Consider the following 26,858-nt stretch of genomic DNA (forward strand, 5'->3'; position numbering starts at 1 on the left):
ATGTATTGCAAGAACCCAATTGTATTATTAAGTGCAAAAACAAAAGTAAGGACAAAGAACTTCAGTTTGTTACAAATTCAAAGCAGCAATGAGTAAATTTCTTTTTCAAGCTGAGTTTCAGTGATCTTTCTGTTCAGACAAAAGAAATAAGGGATGATAAAAGACACAGACAGAACATGTTTGTATTAGCACTGAAGGACTGAGCTGTCATGTTCATGTACTGCTTGCAGTAAATATAATGTTGCAATTTGCTTTATGTTAGGTAAGTAAATATGATTAAGCACAAGATTGTCCTTGGAGTCACACAAACTGATACTCAGACATGTAAAAGAAGGAATGGCCACATCCAACTCCTAGCTTCTAGCAATTCAAGAGAACCTTTCCATTCAGGCATTTCCTGTGGAAATTATGTTCCAGTCCTCCCACTTTCCCCCACTGGAGGCTTCAGAGCAGCTCCACCAACACGAGCTACAGCCCATCCTCCAGTGTAGGCACAATTTAAGACACAGACAACTTCTGACTGGGCTAGGACAGACACAGTTGCAAAGGCAAGGATGTCAAGTCTTTGCTTCAAAACAAGCTCTTTTAAACTTCTTACAAATGGTGAAAACTTTTAAGGAAATGCTGGAGAAGTCTTTTCACGTGGACTGATGTCTTCATTTTGAGTGACTCTTTTTGCCAATTTGTCATACAAAAATACTGTCCCATGAACTACTTCCCTCTGGTAATTTTCACAGAATAAAGAGATCAATTAAATTAAAAATGTTCATTCGTAATCACCACACCAGGGGCTGCAGTTGAATTCAGCTGAGCTAATTTGTTATATCAGGAAGCCATGTGCCAGTTTTGCATTTCTTCACCTTCTTCGCAGAACTGCCACCATTAATTCTACTTCACAATTTCTGCCTAAAATTTGTAGATCTAGTAACAAATCCCAGAACCCACGTGATTTCAGTGGCAATCACTTGCTAAGCCTAGGGAAGGCAGAGAGGGAGCTGTGGTGTTGTTGTGTCAGCACTGGAGCTCACTTCACTTCCCTGGGTACTCGAACACAGCTGCAGCACCCATGCCAGTTCCAATGCACATGGACACAACTCCATATGCTCTGAAACAAAGAGCACATTGAATTAAGGAAAAGAAAAACACAGCTCAGGTTTACATCATCCAGGGGAAAATAAAAATACTGCTCTCCTGTTCTAAGAGAGCCCCAGGGAATTCAGGTTCAAAGACATCCATGATGGAGAAAGTTTAGCCCAAAAGGACAGTTACCTCATCCAAGGGATGGAGAAAGTTTAACCCAAACTGGTAACCCCTGAGCCTGTGGGAGCTGCCCAGCCAGCAGGTGTGAGGCCAGTGCTAATGCTCAGCACTCACCTCTTCCCTCTGCGCTTCAGTTCATTGAGCAGAGTGACGACCTGCCGCGCCCCGGTACAGCCCAGGGGGTGTCCCAGGGCTATGGCTCCTCCCAGGGGGTTCACCTTCTCCATGGGAATGCCCAGCTTCTCAACACAGTACACAGCCTGCAAAGACACAGGGAATGATTTCATGGAGATGCTCTTGTCTTCCTTAGTTCTCAGCTCTCCTCCTGCAGGTCAGAGGCCTGACCCCAGCTAGACCATTGTTCTCAGGGCGAAGGAGTGGAACTGATCCACGGCAGAGAAGTGAGCTAAAACTGTTCACTTCATCTCAAACTGAGCCCACACACATTCAGACAACCTGACAATAAATCACAGCCCTGGTGAAACAGATGTTGCAAGTTGGTATGAGAGCACAATAGCCAATTCTTACTTACTGGACTTTTTTTTTTCCTAATATTAAGTTGTATAAGCAATGCCCTGGTCATTTTTGTTTAAAGGAAAATAGTCTGCACATGTTATTAACATTTGGCTGAAGATGTAATATGTGGAACAAGTTAAAAATCTTCACCTGGAGACTGAGCTGAAATACACTCAGTTGCCAAGCAATGCAGCAACACAAACATGATGCTCACTCACCTGGCTTGCAAAGGCTTCATTAATTTCATATATATCAATGTCATTCAGAGTCAGACCTATGAGCCAGAAAAGTCAGAAGTTAAAAGGAGATATTTTTGCCTCATGACTATATCAAAGAGAGTAATTGTCTGACAGCCTCCCTCTATGAATTCCAGTTCTACTCCATCTAAGAAAGAGGAACCTCAGCTCCATGTGGGGTATCTACACTTGAACAAGTTTATGTGCAGCAGTGTCTAAAGACTGCAAAAATCCCAGTTCATGGCATTGTGCCACTGAGTCTGCCAAGTTTCCTCAGACTAAGCGTGGTTTCTCTGCAGAGGGATTAAAGGATTGAAGGGTGTTTGGAGAGTGGAAGATAAAAGCTACAGGTGGGCATGGGACTGTAGCCAGGCCAGGCAAAATCAGCTCATCAGCTACAAAAGCTGTTTAACTCAATGAGTATGGTAAAAAACAAATGACAAAACTGTAAAGAGAAAAAAACATCAAAAACCAAACACACAACCACCCCCTACACACTGGCCATAATAAAGAAGGGAAAACAGCACTAGGTGAACACTGAATCACTTGCCACATGTCTACTCTTGTTGAATCTGTGCAGGGATTTACTCCTGGGCTTCTCAAAGGTGAGTGAATGACAATTTACACACCAGTACAAGGGAAAAGCATTGCAAGAATCTGAGGCAGGACCTATTTTAGAGTTTCAGATTTAACTTCACTGTTCCTGGGGCCAACAGCTGCACAAGCTTGAATAATATAACCTTAAATCTCAGCCCAAGGAGTCTGATCTGCTTTGCCTGAATGCCGGACGATTCTCACCTGCCTTTTCCACAGCAACAGGGATGGCATAGGCTGGCCCTATGCCCATCACATCGGGTGGCACCCCCACCACAGCAAAGGACCTCAGCACCCCCAGCACTGGCAGTCCCAGCTGTGCTGCCTTGGAGCGTTTTGCCAGGAGAACAGCAGCTGCTCCATCGCTGACCTGGCTGGCATTCCCTGTTGGAAGAGACCTGTTAACATGCTTTTTGTTCCAGTAAAGGAGGTAAACCAGAGGAACAGCACAAACCTAACAGCTGAGCTGACCTGCTGTAGTGCTTCCATCCTCTTTGAAGGCAGGTTTCAGCTTTGCCAAGCCTTCCAGTGTTGTGGAGGGCCTGATCCCTTCATCTTGGTGCACAGTGATTGTTTTTTTGTTGCCCTCATTATCTGCAACAGTGGTCTTGACTGGAACAATCTCTGTTTTAAACAGTCCCATCTGCTGAGCTTTTGCTGCTCTGGTAAAACAAGAGTATAAAAGGTTAAAATATTTTGGAGGTGAAGTGCAGGAGAACTAAAGTGAAGGAAAGCAGTTAGACAAAGAATGAACTAAGGTGGGATTTGGTACATCATTGCTGTGGTCAAGACAACAGGCAAATTCTTACTTCCATTCATGGAAAGACAAACTTTTTATCTCTCCATCAACATCATGGGCATTGTCCCCAGATCTGGGTTACAGGATCACTCATTTCAGAGCAATATCCCCATTCTGTTCCCATCAACACCTCTGTGCCTCACTGACCACCACCAGCCCCCAACATCAAGTTTTCTTTTTTTCCAGGGATACAGCCACATCACAACTGTAAGAGAATAAATGAACCCTGAACTAGCAGCAGTCAACAACTGTGATGACCAGGCAGAATACAGTTAACTAAACCAGAATTAGCTCAAGCCATGTAGATTTAATCTTTCCTACCAGCAAGATATTTTAAAAGCCTTCAAAGCAGAGCTTATTTAGATTTACCTTCCAGAGGTAAATACTTCAGAGAATATAAATTGGAGACTAAAAGCTTGTTTTATCCCTTCATCAGTTTGCACTTTTACCCATAAAAATGAAAATATTCAATGCTCCCAAGTAAGTGACAATAGGAGCAAAGTGCTGAAGGACAGGTCAGTAACTCCACAGATATCCTGAGACCAAGGCCAGAAAGTCACCCCTTGCCTCATGTGAGCATGAAGATCACATTCTCATACCCTTTTGGTTATCAGTTCCATGGCAGTGAGAAGGGCTGGCATGCCAAGTTCCCTGAGCAGCAGGGCCGGAATTTAAAGGTTAACTACCCTCTGCAGTGGCTTCCTGTGTTAGATAAATAATTGGACCAGGCTGATGCTTAAAAAGAGCTCTGAAAGCAAGTTTAACTCTTTGATGGCAGGAACTTTACCCTATCACCTGCCACTCTCTGGCAGCACAGCCCCATGGATTCTGGGGTCAGCTGACTTTGGCAGTGATTTAACCCAGAGGAAAGTTATCAGATGTAGGGCTGGACTCACTCACAGCCAAACACCCGCACTGAGGACAAGCCACTCTTCTCACAAGCTCAGCAATTCTCTACTAACAGCCACACTCAAATACTCCCTCATGGGAAAGGCTCCTCCTGCTGCTGCTCCCACGTTCAGGTTCCAGTGATTCTGAGCCAAAGCCACTATGAAAATACCTCACCAGGCACTCGCTCCAGAAACCTCCCTGAGGTTCTGTCACAGAAACACAGAATGGTTTGGGTTGAAAGGGACCTTAAAGATCATCCAGTTCCACCCCCACTGCCATGGGCAGGGACCTTTGGATGCTGGAACAAGCAGGGCACTCACTGTTCAGGGTCTGTGTGCCCAGTGATACTTGTGTGAGATCAGTCCCAAATCCCAGTACAGCTCTGGACTCCAGTTCCCCCATCACCCACAACCCTGCACAGGCACTGCATTTCAGTTGGAACCCCTCAGGCTTCTTTGCTCACTATTAAGGACTGAAAGGCAACACAATGGCTGCACTTCACCAAGAAGTAGCAGTGTGTTTTCTAGTTGTTCTTATTTCTTAACTAAAAGGTTAAAAAACCCCAAAAGACTAACAAAACCAGCATTTACTTTTGTTGGGAAGCCAAGGCAAAGGCATCTTGCTTCTTCCGGGAAACTCCAAACTTCTCTGCCACATTTTCTGAGGTTATTCTGGGGAAAAAACATCACAGAGTTAATCCAAGGACACATCTCATGGAGCTGCACTGGATTCTACTAAGATCACACGAAGTATAAGCAATGGCTTTAGTTTGAAAATATGATTAAGCACAAGATTGTCCTTGGAGTCACACAAACTGACACTCAGACTTGTAAAAGAAGGAATGGCCACATTGAAAGCCAGCTGCTGCCTTCTCAGCTTAGAACTGCTGTCAGAAGCTAATCCTGAATCCAGTCTAGGACCAGAACAAGGTTCAAATCTGTTCTCCCTGATCCACAAGCCAATGAACTTAAGACAAGAAAATCTTTGATTGGAGTTGTTGATTTCCCCCCATTTCACATCATTAACCTACCACCACAGCCAAGGATGCCAACACACACAGCTCCAAGCTCACCACATTCAGGTTGATTTGTATCTAGGTCTGACACTGAGGACACAGAGCATCTATAAAACCCTTAAACTGAGGGAAGGGGAAACACTTACCCCATAGGAATAAGGCAATCTCGAGCTTTGGGGTTATCCATCATGTTGGAACTGATATCACCAGGGTTATTTGCACTTCTGAGGGACATTGTTTCCACACTAAACACAAGAAAAAATTGAATTGTTCCATTAAGACTGATAAAAACTCAGTATCCTGACAACATGCTTTCCCATTATCCCACAGAAACACAGCTGCTAATTAGGAACTGGCTGGGGCAGAAGCTCTTTAATCATCAATTTCAGAATTATTATGAAATGAAAACAGATTGTGAGATTCAATTGGTTCTTGCTTCATTAGAACAGGATACCAATGTCAGCAGTTAATTTCTTGTGTCTCCACAGCTAGGAAGGAATTGCTATGATTCTGGCACATTTGTCCTCAAACATAATGATGTTCAAGGGCTGGAGTATTCAGTGAGATTGCCAACAGACATAAAAATACCATTCAGATCTTAAGAACAGGTTGGCAGTAGAAAAAGAAGTATTGAGCAAACTATGGCAAAGAGATTTCAGTGAGTTGCACCATTTGTGTTTTGCAATAGAAAGAATTTCAGACATGGATCCCACAGGGTGCAATCTTTGACCTACAGATGAATTAACACATTGAAAATACTCAAATTGATTGCAGAAATACAAAGCCATCAGTTAAGCCTCATGACCTTTTATAAGGTCAGTCTAGATTGTGAAGCCTACAATGGGAAGAGGGTTTGAATTCTACTCTGCACCACACAAATACCTTCATGAAGAATAAATAACAAAGAAACTACTCCTAGAAAATGAAAGGCAAGCAGAAAGCAAGGCAGCTTGTACTAAGTGCTATCAGGAATTTAAACTAGCTCTAAGATGGGACACTCCATCATTGACTTCAGCTGCATCTGCTCCTGAAGGAAGGCATAGGACTGGGTTTTAAATAAGTGAAACCCCAGCTACTGTCTTTTGTACTTGAATCCAGGGTTTCTCCACTCTGTGGAAGAGTAAGACTTGGAATAAACCCAGCTCCCAAAAGCTATTTGTAACTTATGGATTGTATGTCTTCTGCAGGGCAGAGGCCAGACAACTTCCCATGGCAAAACCCAGTGTTTGGCACACCCAGGGGTGCAAAGGCCTTCAGTCTCTTTAAGCACCACATCTTGGTTGATTATTACTGTGTGCAGTAATAATTAATGAAAGATTAGAATCATCAAGTTATAAAAAAGGAGAAATCCAGTATTTTAGCTTCAGGATTACTGAATAATTTTTTTTCACTCCTTCTTCTGAAGTCAATGTGTATGTGGTCACTAGTATTTCCCCAGAACCAACCTAATGTTTACATAATCCTCCAAAAAATAAACACTGCTTGTGATGTTAGGACTGAAGCACAGAACAGCTTGTCTGTCCAGCACAGAACAGATCCTGTAAGTCTGCAGAACACTCATTAGCACACATAGGATAATTTCTTGATCCAAGAGAGCTGCTGGTCTTTCAAGAGCCCAGTTAATTGGAGATTAGCTAAAAAGCTAATTTTTTGGCAGGCTATTGCACAGGGACAGATTGTCACCTTCAGGAAGCTTAAGCAAGCACTATGAAAATACTTCCTTACCCACAGGCCAAGCCAATGTCATACGATCCATTTCGGATGCCACCTGTAACAGCAGGGCATAAATGTTCTTACTGTCAGCAGGCGCAAAAACATTTCCAGCCCAGCTGCAGTTTCCAAACACCTGAGCACCCAGAACAGCCAAATGGGCACTTCCTCACCCTCCTGCCTGCCAGAGAGCCAGGCCAAGGAGCTGATGGGGCTGAGGGCCAACATGTGGCCAGAGAGGGCTGGAAGGACCCCTCTGGAAGCTGCCTGATATGGAGGTGATGGTGGAACTTATCCCCAGAAAACCAAATCACTTCTCTAGGGATAAACTCGGCCACTCAAGGATACAAAAGTATTTAGCTAACACTGCAAACTCCCTACAGCACAAGACATTATCACTGTTTTACTGCTCAGAGAGACTGGAGGACAGGAGGACTGAGCTCTTGGGGTGGGACAGGTATCAACTCTGATGCCAGTGCCCACAACACCTACCAGCTATGTTGATAATGGCCTGCAGCCCGGAGGAGCACTGCCGGTTCACACTGGAGCACGGCACTGTCTCTGGAATGCCACTGGAAAACAAGACAGTGTTGGCAAAGCCTCAGTGATAAAAAGCAACAACAACAACCCAAAGCTCTAAAGAGTGCATTAATCCACCTGATTAAACTTTAACCCCAAAGTTCAAGGCAGATCCCTTTATCCATTTCTTGATCTATTTGGTCCTGCACCAAGGGAAAGCAAAGTTCAAAGATAATTTCTTCACTTCATTTGCAAGTGGCTCTAAGTGCCACTTAGTGTTTCCCCATGGGTCTGTCTTCAAAAGGTGCTCTGTAAGCAAGGCCCTGCCCTGGAGATCCTGAGCTCTGTACCAAGTCAGAAACCCTGAAAAGTTCTGTAATATTCATAATATTCATAATTATGGCAGGCTGTGCCTGCACCTTTTTAAAGTGGTAGTTGTGCAGTTATTGACAGCAGCAAACAATGGCAACAGAAACTGACTGAAATATTTGGAATCTAGGATCCAGCAAAAATATCTGGAATCGAGGATCCAGCTCAGGACAAGCCACTGACCAGCACTGAGCAATGACAGAAAGATCTGAGCCCATCCATGGTTTTGGGATGGGCTCAGCAGACAGAGGTGCAGCCTCAGAGTGCAGCTGGCAGCCCACAGAACATCATGTCCCTCCCAGAAGCTCAACACAGGCAGCACAAACAGATCAAACAGCTTCGCCTGCCTCCCTGTCTCTTTGCCATCAGCGCTCTCAGAGTGCTCAATCAAAGTCCAGTTTCTAGGCAAAAGGTGATTGCTGTAATTCCTGGGAGAGCGTAAGCCTCACTGCAATCTCTGACCCTGTGCTGCTCCATGGCCCATGGAGGAGAGCAAGAACCTCAATCTGGCTGAGAGCTTACCTTAGAAACTGTGCAACTCTTGCAATCAAGGCACCAGCTCCGGGCTGCAGCACATTCCCTGAGTGCAAAGACACAATTCCAGTCAATTGGCTGCACTACCCTCACAGGCACTGAAGGGATGTTCCCATCACCACAGCTCGGTATTGCCCAGCACCAGGTCAGAGCCCCACCACCAACAGGACAGGCATGAAAACCTAATGCTACACACTAATCCCTTCCAGCCCCATAAGACTTGTGGGTATCCCACATGGGGAACCTGTCCCAAAGAGCTGTCCAGACCAGGAGTTTCACCAGGTAGAGGCTGTCACTCACCCACACAGATGTCTCCCAGCACCTCAGGACGGAGGTTGACATCCTGAAGAACAGCTGTCATCACAGCAGCAAGCAGCTCATCAGGTGTTGTGTCCTAAAAGCACAGGGCATCAGCACCACCAGTGAACACCAGTAAGTGCCCTGTCACCAGTTCAGCCTCAGACCACTTCAGAGGGGTGGCCAGTGGTGCTAAGGCAGCTTTACTCCACTCCTCAGCTCACTGTGGTCGTTGTTTCCCTACCACAGCAGAATTATTTACATGTTTACACCCCAGGTTTCCTTCAGGCACTGTAACACACAAGCTTCTTTCTCACCTTCCTTGGATTTATAGGAACACGCTCTGCAGGACCTTCAAAACCACACAGCTACAGAGATTTATGTGACAAGACCCAGCGAATGGAGCCCCATCTGTTTTGTGAAAGAAGCACGGCCAGCATGAGGAGACGTGTTTGGAAGGGTGACAAGGAACAAGCAGCACCCTTTGCGGTCATCCTGGCACCGTGCTCTTTCCCAGGACTCTGAGGATACCACCAAGGGAGAAGCAGGTTCCAGAAGGGTGGCAGGTCCGTGCCAAGCTGTGCAGGTGAGGGACACCGAGGGTGCTCCGTGGGGCAGGGCAGGTGACAGCGGACTGTGATCGCTGCCCGGGCTGCCAGGGGAGCTGGGGACACAACGCCCGACTCCTTCGGGGGATGACACTGGCGCTGCCACCCCCAGCATTAAAACCATCATACAGCGCTGGGATTTAGACTCTTCCAGAGCAGAGCAGCGGTGTCTGGGGGTCAAGCAGGAGCCCAGCACGCAGGCGTGCAAGAGGGGAGGCAAAGAAGGGGGTACCCCTTTCCCGGCGGGCAGGATCCCCCGGGCCGTACCTTGAAGCCGCCTCGGCGGGCGCGGGCGATGGCGGTCCTGCGGCCGTGCACCACCACCACATCGTCGGGGCTGCTGGCCCGCGGGGGGCCCCCGGAGCACGGCACGGCCCTGGGGGCGGCCCCCGGGCCCGGCGCGGCCCCGGCCAAGTGTCCCAGCACCAGCTGCGCCCGCCGCGCCGCCGCCGCCATCTTGTCACGAGAGCGCCTCGCTCCTTTGCATGAGCCCGCCCCCTCATTTGCATATAGATGAGGGTGAGAAGATCCGTACATTTGCATTCCCCGCCCATCTCATTTGCATGGCACCGCCCCCGGGCCAAACCGCGCTCCGTCCGCGAAGCCAGCAGACCAAGAGAATAAAAAATAAAAAGGGGGAAAGAAAGGAAAAAAGGAGGGGTAAAGGGAAAAAAGAGAAACAATAAAAACAGGAGGGGGAAAAAAGGTGGAAAAAAAAGGACAAAAAAAGGACCAAAAAAAGGAAAGGAAAAAAGAAGAAAACAAGGGTGAAAACGGAAGAATGGGGAAAAGGAATAGGGAATAGGGCAGAGATAATGGGGTAATGAGGGTAGGAGTGGGAAAATAAAGATGAAATAGAAATAAAGGAAAATACCCAAAATTTTTAAATGAAAATAAATAAATGAAAACAAATGAAAATTAGGTTCAGAAACACAAAATCCTGTGCATTGGGAGTCCAAGGTGGAACATCAGGACAAAGGGACATGCAGAACCATCAGCTCAGAGAGCTGCACACATCTACCTGTCCCAGAAAAACCCAGGAACCATCCAATCTTTGTCACTGCCCCCGGGATGGTCACACCAATGCCCCCTGTGCCACCACCCATGCTGGAGCTGCCCTGTTGGGAAGGGGCTGTACCTGTGAGCAGGGGACAGGTGGTAGGAATGCAGGCCCATGGACTCATTAAGGTTAGAAAAGACCTCAAAGATCATCAAACCCAACCATGTTATTCACCAAACCACATCCCCAAATGCCACATGCACACTTCCAGGGATGGATGGTGATGCCACCACTCTCCTGCCAGCCTGTTCCCATGTCCTGCCCCAGCTCACCCCCCAAAAGGAATTCATTTCTCCACGGACACGGAGCAGTGCACAGGGAACATCGCAGGGCCCACTACGTGCAAAATAAAATAAAAACAAACCAAACAGAAAGTGACTTTACATGGTAGAATAATTCCATTTGTTTTCCTAGTTCCATTCTGTACATCAGAACACTGCAAGGGTTTTATAAACCAGAAAGGCAAAGGCACCTGAGGAGTGTCTCACACTCACACTCACACTCACACACACACACACTCACACGAGCCACATCCATCCATGGGAGGATTTAGGTGGTTTGAAGGCCCTGGGAGCATTCTGGGGCAGCCAGGAGCCCCCTTTGGCTCTCAAATCTTTGGGAAGAAGGGAAAGACCCTCCCACCACTGAACAGCTGAGAAAACCCAAACCAAACAGATTCAATGAAAGAAGAGAAAACAACTTAAAAATTGGTTTGATTTTTTTTTTTTTAGCTTTGGTGAACACACACTTTGTTACCCTCTTCCGCCAAACCCATTCCCAGACAACGCTGATTTTTGTTTTTCCCTTGTGTTTGTTTCCATCCATCCCATATTACTGACCAGACTGATGGACTTGGTCCTATTCACAGAATAAAATTCTTTATTCCCCTCAGCAAAAGGAGACTTTTCCCCTCCCCATGGGGAGCTTCCCATCACCCCCATGGCTGACTGACACAAGCGCCTCTGCTGCTCCAGCATTGTCCCCCAGATTCCCTGGAACCTGGCCTGGAATAAATGGCCTTGATAGCTTTCAGACAGGTTTATAGAGAATTCTTTTAGGTATTTCTTTTAATTTGCCCTAATACTCAGTGCTTATTTTTTAAAAACTGAAATAATTCTTAAAATCATGAAATCTTTGAATGGTCTGGGTTGGAAGGGACCTCAGAGCTCATCTCATTCCAACCCCTTGCCATGGGGCAGGGACACTTTTTCACTAGGCCAGGTTGCTCCAAGCCATCTCCAGCTCTGACCCTGAATGTATCCAGAAAAGGGACATCCAGAGCAACACTTGGCAGCCTTCCAAATCTTGCTTTTCTGTTCAGAGCTGAGGACATGGACATGCTCCCACCAACACACCAGCAGTGCAAAGTCTTGATCTCTTCCACATGAAATTCAAGGATGTGTTCACACAAATAACCAATTTGTCACTTTCCTCTTAAGTCTAAGCAACACTTTTCATTTTCACTGAAAACCAGCATTAAAATAAACCTGTGTCTGACACACTGGCCTGAGGATGGAGCCTCCTGGTAGCTTCTTTTTGGACCCTTTGCTGAGTCGGTGGAAACAGCTAAAGCAGCAGAGAAGGGGGAGGTGGGATGGTGCAATTTATTTATCCCAACCCCCCCCCAAGATCTGATTAATTAATTAATTAACTAGCTTCCAGAGACTCTGTGCATGCTTCCTGCCCAGGTTTTCCAGCAGGGCAGTGCTGGTCAGAGGCTGTAGCTCAGCTCTGCTTTTGACTGGCCTATTTTCTCATACACCTTCAAACCTACTGAGGGAAGGAATCTGCTTCCAGCTGCCGTCCACTGCTGCAGCTCCACTTTCCCAGTCTGGGGCTCCATTGTCCTGCAGCTGCTCTCTTGAGCACTGCCATGGAAGTGATGCTCCCCTTCCCTGTACCTGGGGATGGTCCACAAGGCACAGAGCCTAGAGGAGGACGCACCCAGATTGACAGGCATCAGCCCTCTCTGCCTAATTTTTGGCACTCTCTTGGGTTTTACACAGATCCACTGGGCTCTCCCTGCAGCTCCCCTTCCAGAACACGATGGCATCCCTCCAGCCCCAGCGCAGCAGCACGGGCACGGCTCAGCAAACTGTGGCTATGGGCAGAGCTGTCCTTGCTGAGATCCCCTTCAGCTCCCACCTGATGGCTCCCAGCACAATCTGGCTGCTGCTCAGCCCTGCCCACCACAGCATTTAAACACCACCACCGTCATTTACCCATCCCTCAGCCCATGGCAGGGGTCCCGGGCATCCGTCCGCGGGCGTACCCGGCAGAGACCTCCTGCACCCCGAGAAGACCCCCTGGTTCCCAGACTCACACACACACACACACGCCAAGGCAAAGTCAACACGGCTGCTGCATCCTCACACCAGATCCGAGCCGAGCATCACTCCTTGATTGTAACCGCGTAAGGCACAGGACAGTGTGAAACGCCGCCCCGCCGGCCGCTCCAGCGGGGTCGGTCCCCTTGTCAATGGGGACGCCCGGGTCCCCCCGACTCTGTGGTCTGAGGATCATCTCCTCCGGCTTGGCTGAAGGCCCTGTCTGTTCCTCTGCGAAAGGTGCTGATGGCCACTGAGCATCCGAGTCCCCCGCCGCTCCTGGGGATGCCGCCAGCACTGCTGCCGTGCTGAGGGGACATTCCCCGCTCGCTGAGGGGGGCATTCCCCGCTCGCTGAGGGGGGCATTCCCCGCTCGCTGAGGGGGGGCATTCCCCGCTCGCTGAGGGGACATTCCCCGCTCGCTGAGGGGACATTCCCCGCTTGCCACACTTTCCCCAAGAGAGCAGTTACTTGGCGAGGGGGGACGACCCCGGTACCGCTGGCAGCAGGAAGGTTACGTGGTCCGGCACCCGCACAAGGCCGGGAAACCCCTCGCTCTGAATTCCCCACAGTCCCGAGCGCAGCTTGAAAATCCAACAAGGCGGCGGGGCCGAGGCAGCAGCGAGCGAGGAGGGACGGTCAGGACAGCCCCGGGTGAGGCCCGACCCCCCCACGGCGCTCCCCGTCCCCGCTGGCAGCGCTCAGAGCCCGCAGTTGACAAAAGGGTGCCTCAGCAAGTCCTCGGCCGTCGGCCTCCGCTTCTCCTCCACGAAGATCTGCTTGAGGAAGTTGCGGCAGGAGCTGGAGACGCCGTCGGGGAGCTGGGGGTTGGTGGGCTGCGTGGCGATTTTAAAAATTGCCGCCATGGCCTCGAACTCTGCCCAGGGCGGCTTCTCTGTTAGCATCTCCACCACGGTGCAGGCCACGCTCCTGCAACAAGGCCGAGCATAGCATGAGGGACCGGGCAGTGGCACTGCAGGGTCACTGACATATTTTCTGAAAAATACCTTTGCTACAATTTTTCTCCTGAGAAGCTGAGAGGCCTCAGAAACAAAATTTAAACAATAATTATCTGCTGTGGAATGTGGCAGGTGCATATTTGATTGGTCTCATGTTGTTTCTACTTGATGACCAATCAATCATTTGATAACCAGAGGTCCAACTGTGTCAGACTCTCTGGTCAGTCACAAGATTTTATTATTCATTCTTTGCTAGCCTTCTCATTAAATCATTTCTTCCATTCTTTTAGTATAGTTTTAGTGTATCATTTTCTTTTAATATAATATATATCACAAATTAATAAATCAGCCTTCTGAAACATAGAGTCAAGATTCTCATCTCTTCCCTCATCCTGGGGACCCACAAACTCCACCACACTGCAGCTAAAATCTAACCAGCTCTGGGACTGCACCTGCCTAAAGGGAGCAAACCTGCAGGAGATGGGCACATAGCCCTGGAATGTCTGGTCCCCTGAATCTCCCTGGTCACACAGGTCCTTGGCACTCAACTTTGAGTGGATGCATGAGCCTTGCCCTAAAGCCAGTGGCTTTTCTGCCCATTTTAACTGGCAAGTACTAAGTTTCATAAAAGCTCAGGGAGATACTAAGTTAACTGGCAGATACTAAGTCTCATAAAAAGCTCACTGGAGCATCCCCTGGAGGGAAACCATGCACAGCTTCAGACAGCAGAGTTTCAGCAATAACATGTAGTTCCCAGGGAAGCTGAGCCAGAATGAAACATGTTTGCCTATATCCAAGTTAATCTCTGAGGTGTGCCTGAGAAGGGACAGGTGGGATGAGCAGCAAAGAGCCCGAGAGGTTTCCCTCGGTTTGCTCAAGAATCCTGGTCTCAGCAGAGATACTCTGCCACCTCTATTCAAGAATGATCCTAAAAAAATTAAACCTATCCTATTGCTCCTAAAATATTTAAAAATTAAACATTTGCCTCCCATCAGCCAGTGCAGGTGGTGCAGGGTACATGGACACCTGCTAAGGACTTTTTAGGCTTTCCCACCCAGTTAGGGCTCTCTTGGAAGGATTATTTTTTGTTGACCCTCTCTGCTTGGGCACCCAACAGAAAGCACAATGGGAAGACATTGCTTCCTCTTTTTATACTGGGAAGATTAGTAGTGTTATCCCAGCTCCTCCAGGTTCCATCTGTCATCCTCCACAGATCACAACATTCACAAGCAGCTAATAATTTTTGAGGTCTTTGTGCCTGAGCCACATGCAAACATCCGGCAGCAGATTTGGGAAGACCATGAAGATCCCTTGATCCTCTGAGCTTAGTGAACCCAAAAACAGGGCCACCAAAACTCAACAGGTCTTTAAGTAAGCTTTGTTATCAACCTGCTTTGCAGAATTAAAAACCAGTTATGGGGATGAGCTGGATGTAAGACTCAAACAAGACAAGAGTTTCCAAAAGCAACTTGTGATTCTGAGTGCTCCTCTTTTGGGAACTTAGCTACAACAGGTTTCCTCTGGATATCTGCACAGTTGATCCTAACATGTATCTCCTATTTTTCATCCTTTGCACTGCTTCAAATGACTAGCTATACCTGTTGTTCCCATTACAGCTTCCCAAAAGGACTGTTGGATTTAAGTAGCAATGGTGGGGTTTTACTGTGTTCCTTACCACACATCAGCTTTTCTTCCATAGCCCTCTCCACTGATAACCTCTGGGCTCATCCAGTATGGTGTTCCTGTGACAGATTTAATTCCAGTCCCAGACATGCAGATGGTCTGGATACGTTTGCTGGCCCCAAAATCTCCAAGTTTCACATTTCCAGCAGAATCTCTCAGAATATTGGCACCTGGGGTGAGAAGCAAAGACAAGACCCCCAAGAAATGAAGCAGGAACCTGAAATGGCTACAGTGAGGAGAGCAGGAAGGGCACAGGCAAAGAGTCAGCCAAAGGGCTGTAGTGGGGCTCAGCATCATTTCAAATCCTTCTCTCCTAAGGCAGCTGCTCTCCAAGAGGTTTGACTCCCACCAGCATCCCCTCATTCAGCAGGTTTCACAAAAGTGAGCAGTGCATGGGGGCCAACAGATTATCCTGCCCACCCGCAGACAGCAGAAAGCACCATCAGACCTCTCCAAATGGCAGAGCCTCTCAGTTCTTGGCTATGTTACACCAGATTTTCATACAAGTAAGGGCAGTTAACAGTAATCCCTTGAGAGAGAAAACAGCCCAAGATTTTGGTTTCAGCTGCTTGCTCAAGATTTTCACGGTTCAATCTGGTGAAGGACAGGGGCAAAAATACTTCAAAGAGCAGAATCCAGCACTATGCTGTGGACAAGGATTTGCACTGGGGCAGAGGGAGGCTGGGCTGAACAAACCCAAGCAAGCAAGAAACCTCTCTATTATGCACTCACCTTTAATATCCCTGTGGACAATCATATTGCTGTGTAGGTAGAAGACCCCCTGCAGGATCTGCCTGGTGTACTTCCGTGTGACATTCTCGGTCAGAGCACCGTAAGCTTTTAGCTGGTCCTTTATTGAGCCCTGTTGTAAAGAAACAACACACACCAACTGTAAGGACCAGAGAAACCATCACATCACAGCAACTTCTTAAACCTCCCTGACCACTCTGTCTTCCAGCTCAAAAAAAACCCCCAAACCCTATTTGTAGAAACGGCAGAAACCCACTGAGAGCAAAGACTGGTCCCCTCGTCCCAGATCTCTGGGGAGATGAAAGTGACACAAGCTGGTGCCTGGCACAGCTTCCTCCTGCCAACAGCACAGACCTTTTTCCCCCTCTAGTGGCTGCAGGGGGGTCACTGACAGCTTCACTGAGAAGGACCAAACTGACGAGGAATTACAACTCAGATGAGAAGATCAACTCGATTAATTAGATTGATAGACTCTTCAAGGCTAGAAAAGACCTCTGAGACCATCCATTCCAATCATTAACCCAGCACTGCCAGGTCCACCACTATACCATGAAGTTTTTTGATCATTTTCAACGAGGGTGATTCCACCACTTCCCTGGGCAGCCTGTTCTGATGCTTGACAACCCTTTCAGTGAAGAAATTGTTCCTAGCACCCAATCTAAATCTCTTCTGGTGCAATTTGAGGCCATGTCCTCTTCTCCTATCACTTGTTACCGGCGAGAAAAGATCTACTCCCACCTGTCTACAATCTCCTTGCAGGGAGTTGTAGAGAGCCAGTTCTTTAGGGTCAAGATAATGAGTCAGTCTTTGAAAGCCTCCTCCCAAAACTTTGCACAGCAAGGAACACCCACAGCCATGAGGGACAACCAGCCCCAAAAGCGACTGCACCAAGACCACTCAGAGTAGATAATTTACAAGTCCTTGAATTTCTGACCCAGGCATGCAGGCTCAAACTGGTTTGATGGTATTGATCAAAGAGGAAAGGGAGCAGGGGTGCAGACATTTATCATCTACAGCACATTGATCACCTTGGTTTTAGCTGTATTTCTGGGCCACTTGGAAATGGATGTGTCTCACTGTGCCAGAGCTGGGTTTTAGCAGGTATGAACCAGAGGCAGATTTGGGGTTCACACTCAGCTCTACCTCCAGAATTCAGGTTAGCTGGGAAATGGGAGGGGAAACACCCTGTTTCTGCCTGTCCTGCAGCTCTGGGGTTGATCCAAGACTGCCAGTCCTGTTCTGGGAACAGTGGCTGCTCTGCTCCAAGCCAGCCCATCAAACTTTATTAGCTTTTCCACATCCACCCATCTCTGCTGCTGCTCTGCCCAGCTACTGTTTTGGCTTCTTTTGAGGCTGGTGGTGATCCTGTGGATGGGCCTCTCCTTTTCCTTTCTCAGCACTGCTGAAGCAACCTGAGATGCTTTAAAGGACCCCCTCAATATAACCTGTATGCAGGTTACGTTCCCTCACCACAACCAAAATAGATTTCTTATCCTGCCCTCCCTCATCATGATGAGGGGATATCAAACAAGAAGGGGAAACTGGTTCTTTGAGGCCTGTGATCAAATGGACCACTCTGTTTTCCAAGCATAATTTAAAAAACAGTTTATGGGCAGGACAGAAACTACAGAGTCAGCTATTAACTGAGGGCCAGCAAAAGAATGGCAGCCTCAGAATGGCACCCTAACTTGGCCCTGTGAACATTTTGCCAAGCTGTCTTAAACTGAAAGCTTGGCCAGACCCAGCTTTGCAGAGCTGCTGTCCTGCAAGGTTTGGGAACTCCCTCACTTCCACTGGCCTTGGAAACCAGAGCCCCAAGCTGCTTTTGTCAAATGAGCTGTTGTTGCAGCAGCAAAGTCAATCTGTATTTGGTCAGAGCTCAGCTTTATCATTTAAAAAAAAAAAACACTGAATTTCCAGCCCTGCTGGACACTGCCCCAGCATCGAATGCTGGTTTCCTGGCTGCTAATAAACATCAGCAAGGGGACTGCTGGAATTCCTGGGATTTACTCCACTGGGTCCATGCCTTGTGGAAGGGCCTGAAGGCAAGATGCCCAGAGGGATAGAGGGAGGACAGGGCTTGGAAGAGACTCAGAGGCATGGAAGTCCAACTGATCATGCACATGCAAGATGCATTCAGAGAGCCTCCAGCACATTTACTTAACTACTAAAATTATTTGCAACCAAATGACTTAATTGTCCCTTCTGACCTTACAAATCTCTGTATAAACAAGGGTTTATTCTCCCACACTCTGGGGAACAAATCCAGCTGGATAGAAGGGACTTGGGAGAACACATCCTCCAGCAATGTAAATAGCATTAAGCTGTTTTACACCATCAGTCTAATGGCTGATATAATTCACAAGCTCCCAAACACAAAGAGATGCTCAAGTCACCCATGCACATTCTCCAGCCCCTGCCTAAACTCCCTCAAAGCATTCTGATCTTTCCCCCCATGGCTATTTCATCCTATATCAGCAAAGCCACAAATGAAGCCACTCCTGCACAAGAGGATAATGCTGCCCACAAAAAGCTCTGTCCTCAACAGAAGACTCTAAGTGAATACCACTGGTTTTAATACACACGTGCTGAAAGCCACAAATAATTGGTGACAGCTGTGGGTGGACAGTTGTACTATTAGCTTGTCCTGCAGGGAGTTGCAGTAAATACTTAAGGATGGGCTCAGGCCACAGTGTTTGGAGCAGGATCTGGATCATGTCCCACATTCACCAAGCTCAGATTCCAGACTGTGCACACACCCTGCTCCAGGATTCAAACCTAAAACCTGCCTGCAAGGCTTTTCTTTTCACCCAGTGCTTGTTGAGGGGCTTCACCATGACATCTGACTAACATCCTAAGCTTTCCCAAGCCTTAGGGATGCATCCACTGCTTTGGTTTGGTTCATCAGCTATAAAACAGCTCAGCTGGACAGATACAAATTTCACCAATGTCCAGGACAACTCTAAACCTGTTTTCTACCACTCAGGACAAAGTTGAGCAGGAGCCACACTTACCCCTGGCATGTATTCCACAAAGATGGACAGTTTCTTCTCCTCAGGATCTCGCAGGCACCCATAGTACTGCACGATCCTGTCGTGACGGAGAGTCTTCAACAGCTGAATCTCACATTCTAAAGCATTCACCTCCTGTAACAAACCACACAGGCTTCCTGATGAAGGGGAATTATGGTGTCTTTGGGAACATGACAGAAATACTGCTCCATGTTGAGCACAGTTTTTGTAGCAGCTGTGAAGCTGCCCACAAAGACACTGGCCACATGAGGCTTAGAAATAAGAAGCACTGCCCTAAGGAAAAGGCAAGGAGAAAGACAGGTCTTGGCTTTGAGACAGCCATTATTATTATTATTATTATTATTATTATTATTATTATTATTATTATTATTATTATTATTATTGTTATTGTTGTTGTTGTTGTTGTTGTTGTTGTTGTTGTTGTTGTTGTTGTTGTTGTTATCATTATCATTAGTGTTTAAGGAGTTTTTCTGGAAAGATTCCAACAAAGTCGCTGAGCAGAATGGGGAGAAGGTGAAGGGAGGAAGAACAACAAACCTAAGGAAGATCAGACAGACCTGCAAGAGGTGATACCTGACACACAGCAGGCTAATGTAACCAAGGAAGTGGGAGCCACAGAAGTCACCAGAGCCATTCAGGACTACTCCAGAGAGGGGAAACAACACCCTGTCTGCACACACAGCCTCCCAGGGACATGGAGACCTCTGCCCTCAGCCCACAGCTCCCCAGGGTGCTGCAGAACAGCTCTGTCCTTGTACTCACTTTACTTGTCTCCTGGCTGTCAGGGTCAAAAGGCACCTGCTTCACTGACAGTTCCCTCCCAGTGTCAGCATCATAGCAGAGATAAACTTCCCCAAAAGCTCCTCTTCCCAGCAGCTTCCCCAGCCTCCAGTTCACAGGTGCCTGCAGGGCTACAGGAGAGAGGAGAGGGTTGAGAGAAGAGCACAGTAGGGAGACTTTAGCATCAGGATCCACCTGACCCTACAGGGCAGTCAGTGAGCCAGTATCTCCCAGGTGCACCAGGACAAACCACTTTTAACTACACTGGTGCTATAGGTGTGGGGGGAAATGTCTCCCAGCCTGCATTAGCATAAAGCAGAAACAAATGCCAGGAAAGTCCTATTTCATTAGGAGTCTTTCCTTTAAAAACTGTTTCCTTAGCCAACACTGGAATTTCCCTTCTGCTGTGGGAGTGTTTAGCAGAATACAGGATGGCTGAGCAGCAACCCAGGCAGGGACCAGTGAGGAGTTTTATCTCACTGGTCATTTCTAGGATGCCATCCATCACTAAACAGACCCAAAATGCACCAGCTTCTATATCATGGGCAATGTTGCAATAGCAGAGGAGCATCTTTGGGTGCTGGGGTGACAGCAATGCAAGCCAAGGAACAGAAACTCTGGATGCATTTGCTTCCACATCCCAAGTCTTCTGGGAAGCTGACACAGCCCACACTGACAGTCCAACACACAAGCAAACACCTGCAACCCAGCAGGTGCTGAGCACCAGCTGACCCCACACAGCTCTCTGCCAAAGGCTGAGTAAGACACAGGGTGTTGTGCTAAACCCTGCTCATGACACAGAAGCTGGTGCAGTGTGCCTCATGGTGGAGGTACAAAGTTTACCCATGGCTGGTTTAGCTGATGTCCAGCAACATCAGTAATTAGTAACTCAGCAGGTCACAGCAACTCAATTTTGTGCCAAATCCCAGCTCTACTGAGACCTCGGGCACTCAGGGCTTTGGTTCACTCACAGTTCCTGGCTTTTGTAGGGGAGGTGCTGAAGGTCTGCAGACCCTTTTCAAAATTGTTCCAACACTTGGGCCTGTACTCATCATACTGCAAGGTGCTGAGCTTGCTGTCCCCAGTAAAGCTCTTGGTTCTGCTGGAAGGGACGAGCTGAAACAGGTTCTCCTGTGGGAAGTAACTCCTGGGGAAAGTCCTCCGGCCTGCAGGGGAAAAGGGGTAAAATGACAGCCAGAACACACACAGCAGCTTGGATCCACCTGTCACCACCTTCTCACATCACTGCCCAGATCCTCACCTCTTCAAATTTAGCAAAGCCCTGTGAAGATTTTAAATTCAATTTAACAGTTGATAACAGCAGGCATTACATCTAATGTAGATGTTTCCAGAGGGGTTTGCAACAGTTTAATTACATCAACGGGTGTGCTGGTTGTTAATCACAATTCAACACTGAACAGGCAGAGATTTACATTGAAAATTATCCCTGCCATCCCCTAAGTCCACATGCAAATGACCACACAGCAGGGCCAGACCTGCTTTCACAGGGGTGGCAGTGAGAGATGAAGCTCATTCTGGAAAGCTCAATATGCTCCCTGCACGTCCTCAGTACATTTTTCCCAAGGGAATTTTTGCCTCCCACTACTTGCAGTCTCATTCAGTGAAAGAATGAGCAAGAAGAAAAAGATGATGGAGTTGGCCCCAAAGCTCAGAGCTCACCAGCTTAAAACAGAGAAGCAAACAGATACTGCTACCCTGAAATTGCTTGGGGATTTCCTATGGCTCAGTGAGAAACCTGCTGTAAAGGTCACAAAAATCATCCTCAAAAGCAAGCAATTTAGGGGAGTAGGAAGGTTGATACTGCCAGGGATGAGAAATGCCAATCATCCCCATGGCTAAATTAGAACAGGAGGTGTAAGCAGAGGACAGGCTCAGCACTTCCCAAGAGCAGAGCCAAAAGGTCTCATAGAGAACACCCTTCTGAATACACAAGTGAATGCCAAAGCACTTGGTGTTGCTCCCTTTATCAGAAACCTCTCCTTCCCAAGTGTTTCCAGTCCCAGGCACTGGCACAAGCCATCAAGGACTGATCACCTCCCTCCCTGAGCCCCCATCACGTCCTTACCATCGCTGTAGTCCTTGCGACTTTGGGAGAGATGGTACTGCCTTGGGAAGGTCCCACCTTTCCCAAACCTCTCACAGAATGGGATGTCAAAATCTGGCAGGAAGAAAGAAGACACAGATATTTCTGAGATCAGCTCAGTATCAAATGCCCAGAGTGTTCCTTATGGGAAACACTGAGTTAGAGGCAAGAAGGAGGTGACAAGGTGGTAATTTACACAACCCTACATACCCCGAGGCTCCCTGTGAAATCTGCCCACGTTCACAAATTTTTTTTTAGTGGAAAATCAGGGTTAGACACACTGCCCTTAGTGCCCCGAAAGCAGAGGTTTAAGTGCTGAATGTATGGACCCTGGCCCACATTCAAGGCAGGGGATTAACACAGACCATGCTTGGTTTCCAAGGTAGAGCACTAAAACATCTTATTTTCACTTGGAAAATGCAAAAAAAAGAAACAGAACCGCCAGGCAGGTTCCAAAACATTTGCTATGATATCAGCTATTTCCAGGAAAATGCAAAAAAATCCAGCACTTGACTAACACCAGATAATATCTCCCCTCTTTCTTCTCAGATGTGACTCCTCCCCTCTGAAAGTCAACTTAAACCTCCAGAGCTCCAGACTCATATATTTATTTGATTAAATGCAAGAAAGATAGAATATACAGAAGGGATTAAAGACAATCAGAGTTTAGACACTGGATGATGAGAGAGATGGATGGACATGCAAGATAAGGACATTTTTTTTTAATAAAAATCCCAGCACAGGAAGCCATTGCTGGTAGCACCAAATAACTTGAGATTAAAATATCTGTCATTCCACCCCCTTCTTTCACCTGCTGTTTTTCCTCCATCCAATTCTAATGACACAGCCCCTTCTGACTGTTTGTTTGTCTTAGCCTGGGGCCAGCAGCAGCTCCTCAGAGGCCATTCCTGGCCTCTGCTGTGCTTCGGTGTGATTGCCAAAAAGAGCACATAATGGCTGAAATATGGTCAGCAAGAGGAGCAACAAGGACAGGGCAAGAGGTTCTCGGTGAGCCACGTGTGAGCAACAGTGCCCAGAGGTGTCTCAAAGCAAAGTGCCATGGGGGAAGCATTAAAACCTGACTGCAGCTTCATCTCTGCAGCTCAATCTAGAAATCCTGCCTCAGGCCAGCAATGAGTTATCCTGCCACGGGCTGGCTGCCATTTGCTCATTTTTATTAGTGCAAGTCATTACAATATTACAGAGTTTCCATTATTTAACCAGCTGGATGTTTATATGTGATTAAACAGTAACCTATGATCTGTGCAAGCACCAATACAGCTTCTCTCACAGCATTTGCACTATTGCAGATTATTATTCATGCAAGTGGAAGAGGTATAACTCCCTAGAGAGTTGGGGTTTGCTGTGTAGGAAGCCGAGATCCTGAAGGGGCAACTCCCAGATGAGAAAAGAGAGACAAAAGCTGATCCTACAAGGCTGTTCCCAGCACCTTGCAGTTGTCTGCAAACACAAGAGCAAAATCTTCCAACACAGATCTCTCAACAGCTTTGCTTGCTTGCCTCCATCCACCTTGGGGGCCCAGCTGCCCAGTTTGGACTATTGCTGCTGTCAATTGATTTCCAAACCAGTCCCAAAGGTATTGCTGCAGAATCACAAAAGGTTAATGAAGACAAGAGCAGCCCTGCCTGTGTTTGATGCTCTGGGCCATTTAATTTTAGATAATATTCATGTTTGATCACTGCAGGGTCAGTTCTGAAGGGTTACCAAAGCCAGGGAGCTGGTTTGCTTGATTGCTTTTAATTATTTTTCATGCAGTGCCATCTCTCTAATAATCTTCATCCAGCCTCTTTACTATCTGCTTTTTATACTTTACAGCAAATATAAACCACCAAGAGTGCTTACCCATGCAATCAAGACCGTCTTTGGGATGGCTCTTCCTTCCAGGAACAGGGGTTTGGGGAAAGGGAGGGCTGCAAAGGGATTGGGGAAAAAAACAAAAAGGATTTATTTATTATATAGAACAGCTATGGAACTAATACACTAGGGAAAGGACAGGATAAACCACAAGCTGCACTGACCACTGAGCTCCCATCCTCATCCTGCACAAGAATGAAGATTGGTTTTTTTAGTTGGATCACAGCTTGTTCCTGTGGCAAACAGAAGGGATGCTGCAAAACCCACAGACACAGGCTGAAATGAAGCAGCCAAAGACCATCACCCCTGTGCAGGAGGCAGCCCAGAAGGAAGGCCACAGGCTTCTGCTCCCTCAATAGCAAGTGTTCAACCACACACTTCTGCTTTCCATAGACACTGCTGATCTGCAGCAGGTGCACACACCAGAGTCCTTCAGCCATGCTCAGCTCATGCAGGTTTCCCTCCTGTCCAACATCACCTCCCACCTTCCTCACAGAGACTGCAGCACCACTGGGAACACACAGCCTCCCACAGGACCAGGAGGGAGAGTGTGGCATTGGTGCCTCAATGTCTTTAAACTCTAGTGAGAGGATGGAAAAGCACTGCAAGTAAATTGGGATTGCAGAAATCACTCCAGGCTCTTAAAGAGTGATCTGGGCCTGTGGGTTTTCCACTCTCTCTTTTAACAATATGGGCAGAGAGTAGAAATCAGCTTTGTAAAGTGCTCTGAAACATATTCAGGTCAAAGCTGATCCCTGCTATGGCAAAGAGGAGTTTGTGGTGCTGTTCCTAACCCTCAGCCTGGTCACTGAGCCTGGTGACTTGCTCTGTCCTTTTGGGCTAATGCCATCCCAAGCAACTGGCTGCAAGCCTCCACCACCTCTTTTCAGGAATAGTCCTACTAACTCCTCTTCCTTGGAGTAATACAGCCCACCTTGTGCCTTTTCCAGCTCCTAGACCCATGACTGGACACATCTGCCTGCTTTGAACATGAAATCAGGCCATGCCACCCTCTCACAGACAGAGCTAAAAGCCTGGAGCTCTCCTCTCAGTTCACAGCAGAGCGTTACAAACAGCCCATGCTCCTTCTGCTGTTCTTCTTGGCAAAATCTGTGCAAAAGCAAAGCCGGGCAGAGAGGTTGGGAACACAAGGAATCCAGCTTCGATACAGCCCTAACAATGAGCAAATACATCACAGGAAATTATTAAAAGCCACAGAAAGGAAATGGACCTTGATGCTGAGACAGGTCCAAAGCACACGGAGCTGCAAACCCGAAGCACGCTACACAATCAACCCAAGGCAGGCCTGCTGGAACTCAGCCTTGGGGCTGGATGGAACAGCAACAGCGGAAAAAAATAGACAACCTTTGATGCAGATGGAAAAAAAAATAGACTGCTTCCCAAAAGGACACTGTGTCTTATCCACAGCTCACCCTGCACAGCAGCAAACACAGGGATCCTGTGCACGTGGGAGCTGGGATCCAGCTCAATGGCAGCAGGCACTGAATCGCAGCCTGGCCCAGTACAACGTGTCCCAGTTGCTTCCTGCTGAGTAGCTAAACTTAGTTACTGCTCATCTGGTGTCCCCAGCACCTTGACTGACACGTCTGTGGCTGCTGGCACTGCACAGGGGCTGCTGAGTTTGCCAGTGGTCAGTGGAGAGCAGACAGTGTGCCTGGGGAGGAGGAGGCACAGAGAGGCTGATGGAATATTGACCTGGTGACTGCAGAGAGCCAGAGGGGAAGGAGGTGCTCTCAGGGTGGTGAAGCACTAAAAAAGATTGCCCAGAGAAATTGTGGATGCCCATCCCTGGAAGAGTTCAAAGCCAGGCTAAATGGAGCATTGAGTAACCTGGTCTAGTAGAAGCTGTCCCTTCCCATGGCAGGGGATTGGAACTGGATGATCTTTAAGGTCCCTTCCAATCCAAACCATTATGCGAGACTGTGAGAATTTTCATCTCAAAAGGCAAAAAAGAAAACCTGGTCACACAAAGCTAAGCTTTGTCCAGCTCAGATTACTGCAATTCAAATCATACCATTGCACAGACATCTGTGCTAGGATCTGGTTTTCAGCAATAAAGGTAAATTTGTTTTGCTCAGGTACATCCTCATCCCAACAGAAACCTCAGGGGTTGCTACTGATCCTGTTGCTCTCCTGCTATGGAGAGCAGAGGCTGCAGTTCAGCTGGTGAACATGGTGACACACACAACTCACCTGTCCACAGACCTGTCCAGGGACTGGCAGCTCCCAGACAGCGAATCATCGGGGCTGATGAAAGCTTCAAGCATCTGACAGAGAAAGAAAAGGGGAAACAATAAAACCATGCAATGTAGCTCTCCAAGCTCCAGAACTAGCAGACCTCTGTAGGGTCATCCATTTATGATGCCTTCTCTGCATTATTGTTCCTTCCAGTTGCTATTTGCTGGTAGGAAAACTGAAGCAAAGATGATTAGCACCCTGATGTTCAAAGCGTGCAGAAGAGTCAATGAGATTCTAAGTGCTCAAAGCATTTGTGAGAAATAATAATGTTACTACTAAAGGAAAATATGTATCAGGACACAAATGATGTGCCCAAGGCCAAGTGGATATTGTGTACCACAGGCAGGACTGCAGCCCTGGGCTCCTGACTTCCCGAGCTGCCCTGGCACACGAGCCCAGCCTTCCTCTCTGCTGATAAGCGCAGCATCATCAGGGCTTTGGCTGGAAGAACCGGCTTGGCACTCACCAGCTCAGTGAAGTCAAAAGCTGCATTTGTGTTGCTTCCTGGATGAGACATTGTACTGGCCAGGGTTATTTATAGCTGGTTAGTAACAATAGAGGGTTTGTAAGGAGTGGTAAACCCTGGAGCTGTGTGCACTTCCACATGGAGCAGAGCCTGCTCCGGGCCACACTGTGCTGCTGGCAGTGCCATGCTCCCTCCTGGCTGAGGACATTCACTAA

General features: G+C 47.6%; 2 protein-coding genes across 4 annotated transcripts in view; both read right to left on the reverse strand.

The window, feature by feature from the left end:
- Positions 1 to 3: 3 nt before the first annotated feature.
- On the reverse strand, positions 4 to 9,819 carry ACAA1 (acetyl-CoA acyltransferase 1). The gene is made up of 12 exons (XM_009085776.4): positions 9,616 to 9,819; positions 8,744 to 8,837; positions 8,432 to 8,489; positions 7,514 to 7,593; positions 7,037 to 7,079; positions 5,458 to 5,556; positions 4,887 to 4,967; positions 3,078 to 3,268; positions 2,811 to 2,990; positions 1,995 to 2,050; positions 1,375 to 1,520; positions 4 to 1,105 (listed from the first exon to the last, which is right to left on the reverse strand). The coding sequence occupies exons 1-12, from the start codon at positions 9,802 to 9,804 to the stop codon at positions 1,030 to 1,032; spliced, it is 1,293 nt and encodes a 430-aa protein (XP_009084024.4). The 5' UTR covers positions 9,805 to 9,819; the 3' UTR covers positions 4 to 1,029.
- Positions 9,820 to 10,783: 964 nt separating this feature from the next.
- LOC103812700 (mitogen-activated protein kinase kinase kinase 3-like) overlaps positions 10,784 to 26,858 on the reverse strand; it is a 79,946-nt gene continuing 63,871 nt past the window's right edge. For all 3 annotated transcript variants that reach the window (XM_018909158.3, XM_018909159.3, XM_009085777.4), the window contains exons 9-17: positions 26,133 to 26,206; positions 23,907 to 23,974; positions 22,026 to 22,118; positions 20,911 to 21,105; positions 19,922 to 20,070; positions 19,142 to 19,273; positions 16,110 to 16,239; positions 15,370 to 15,547; positions 10,784 to 13,665 (exon numbers count right to left, since the gene is read on the reverse strand). In XM_018909158.3, the coding sequence (XP_018764703.1) occupies positions 13,437 to 13,665; positions 15,370 to 15,547; positions 16,110 to 16,239; positions 19,142 to 19,273; positions 19,922 to 20,070; positions 20,911 to 21,105; positions 22,026 to 22,118; positions 23,907 to 23,974; positions 26,133 to 26,206 (1,248 nt within the window). In that variant the 3' untranslated portion in view covers positions 10,784 to 13,436. The remainder of the gene's footprint in view (positions 13,666 to 15,369; positions 15,548 to 16,109; positions 16,240 to 19,141; positions 19,274 to 19,921; positions 20,071 to 20,910; positions 21,106 to 22,025; positions 22,119 to 23,906; positions 23,975 to 26,132; positions 26,207 to 26,858) is intronic.

The sequence above is a fragment of the Serinus canaria genome, chromosome 2 (genome assembly GCF_022539315.1).
Source record: "Serinus canaria isolate serCan28SL12 chromosome 2, serCan2020, whole genome shotgun sequence".
NCBI classification, from domain to species: Eukaryota; Metazoa; Chordata; class Aves; order Passeriformes; family Fringillidae; genus Serinus; species Serinus canaria.

Bases quoted from the DNA above. Each gene is read 5' to 3' on its own strand.
- ACAA1 (XM_009085776.4), bottom strand. From the start codon at position 9,804: ATGGCGGCGGCGGCGCGGCGGGCGCAGCTGGTGCTGGGACACTTGGCC. The intron at 7,080-7,513 runs GTAGGTGTTGTG...CTGCTGTTACAG, and splicing joins GGCCATTATCAACATAGCTG to GTGGCATCCGAAATGGATCG. The intron at 1,521-1,994 runs GTGAGTGAGCAT...GTGTCTTTGCAG, and splicing joins ATGAAGCCTTTGCAAGCCAG to GCTGTGTACTGTGTTGAGAA.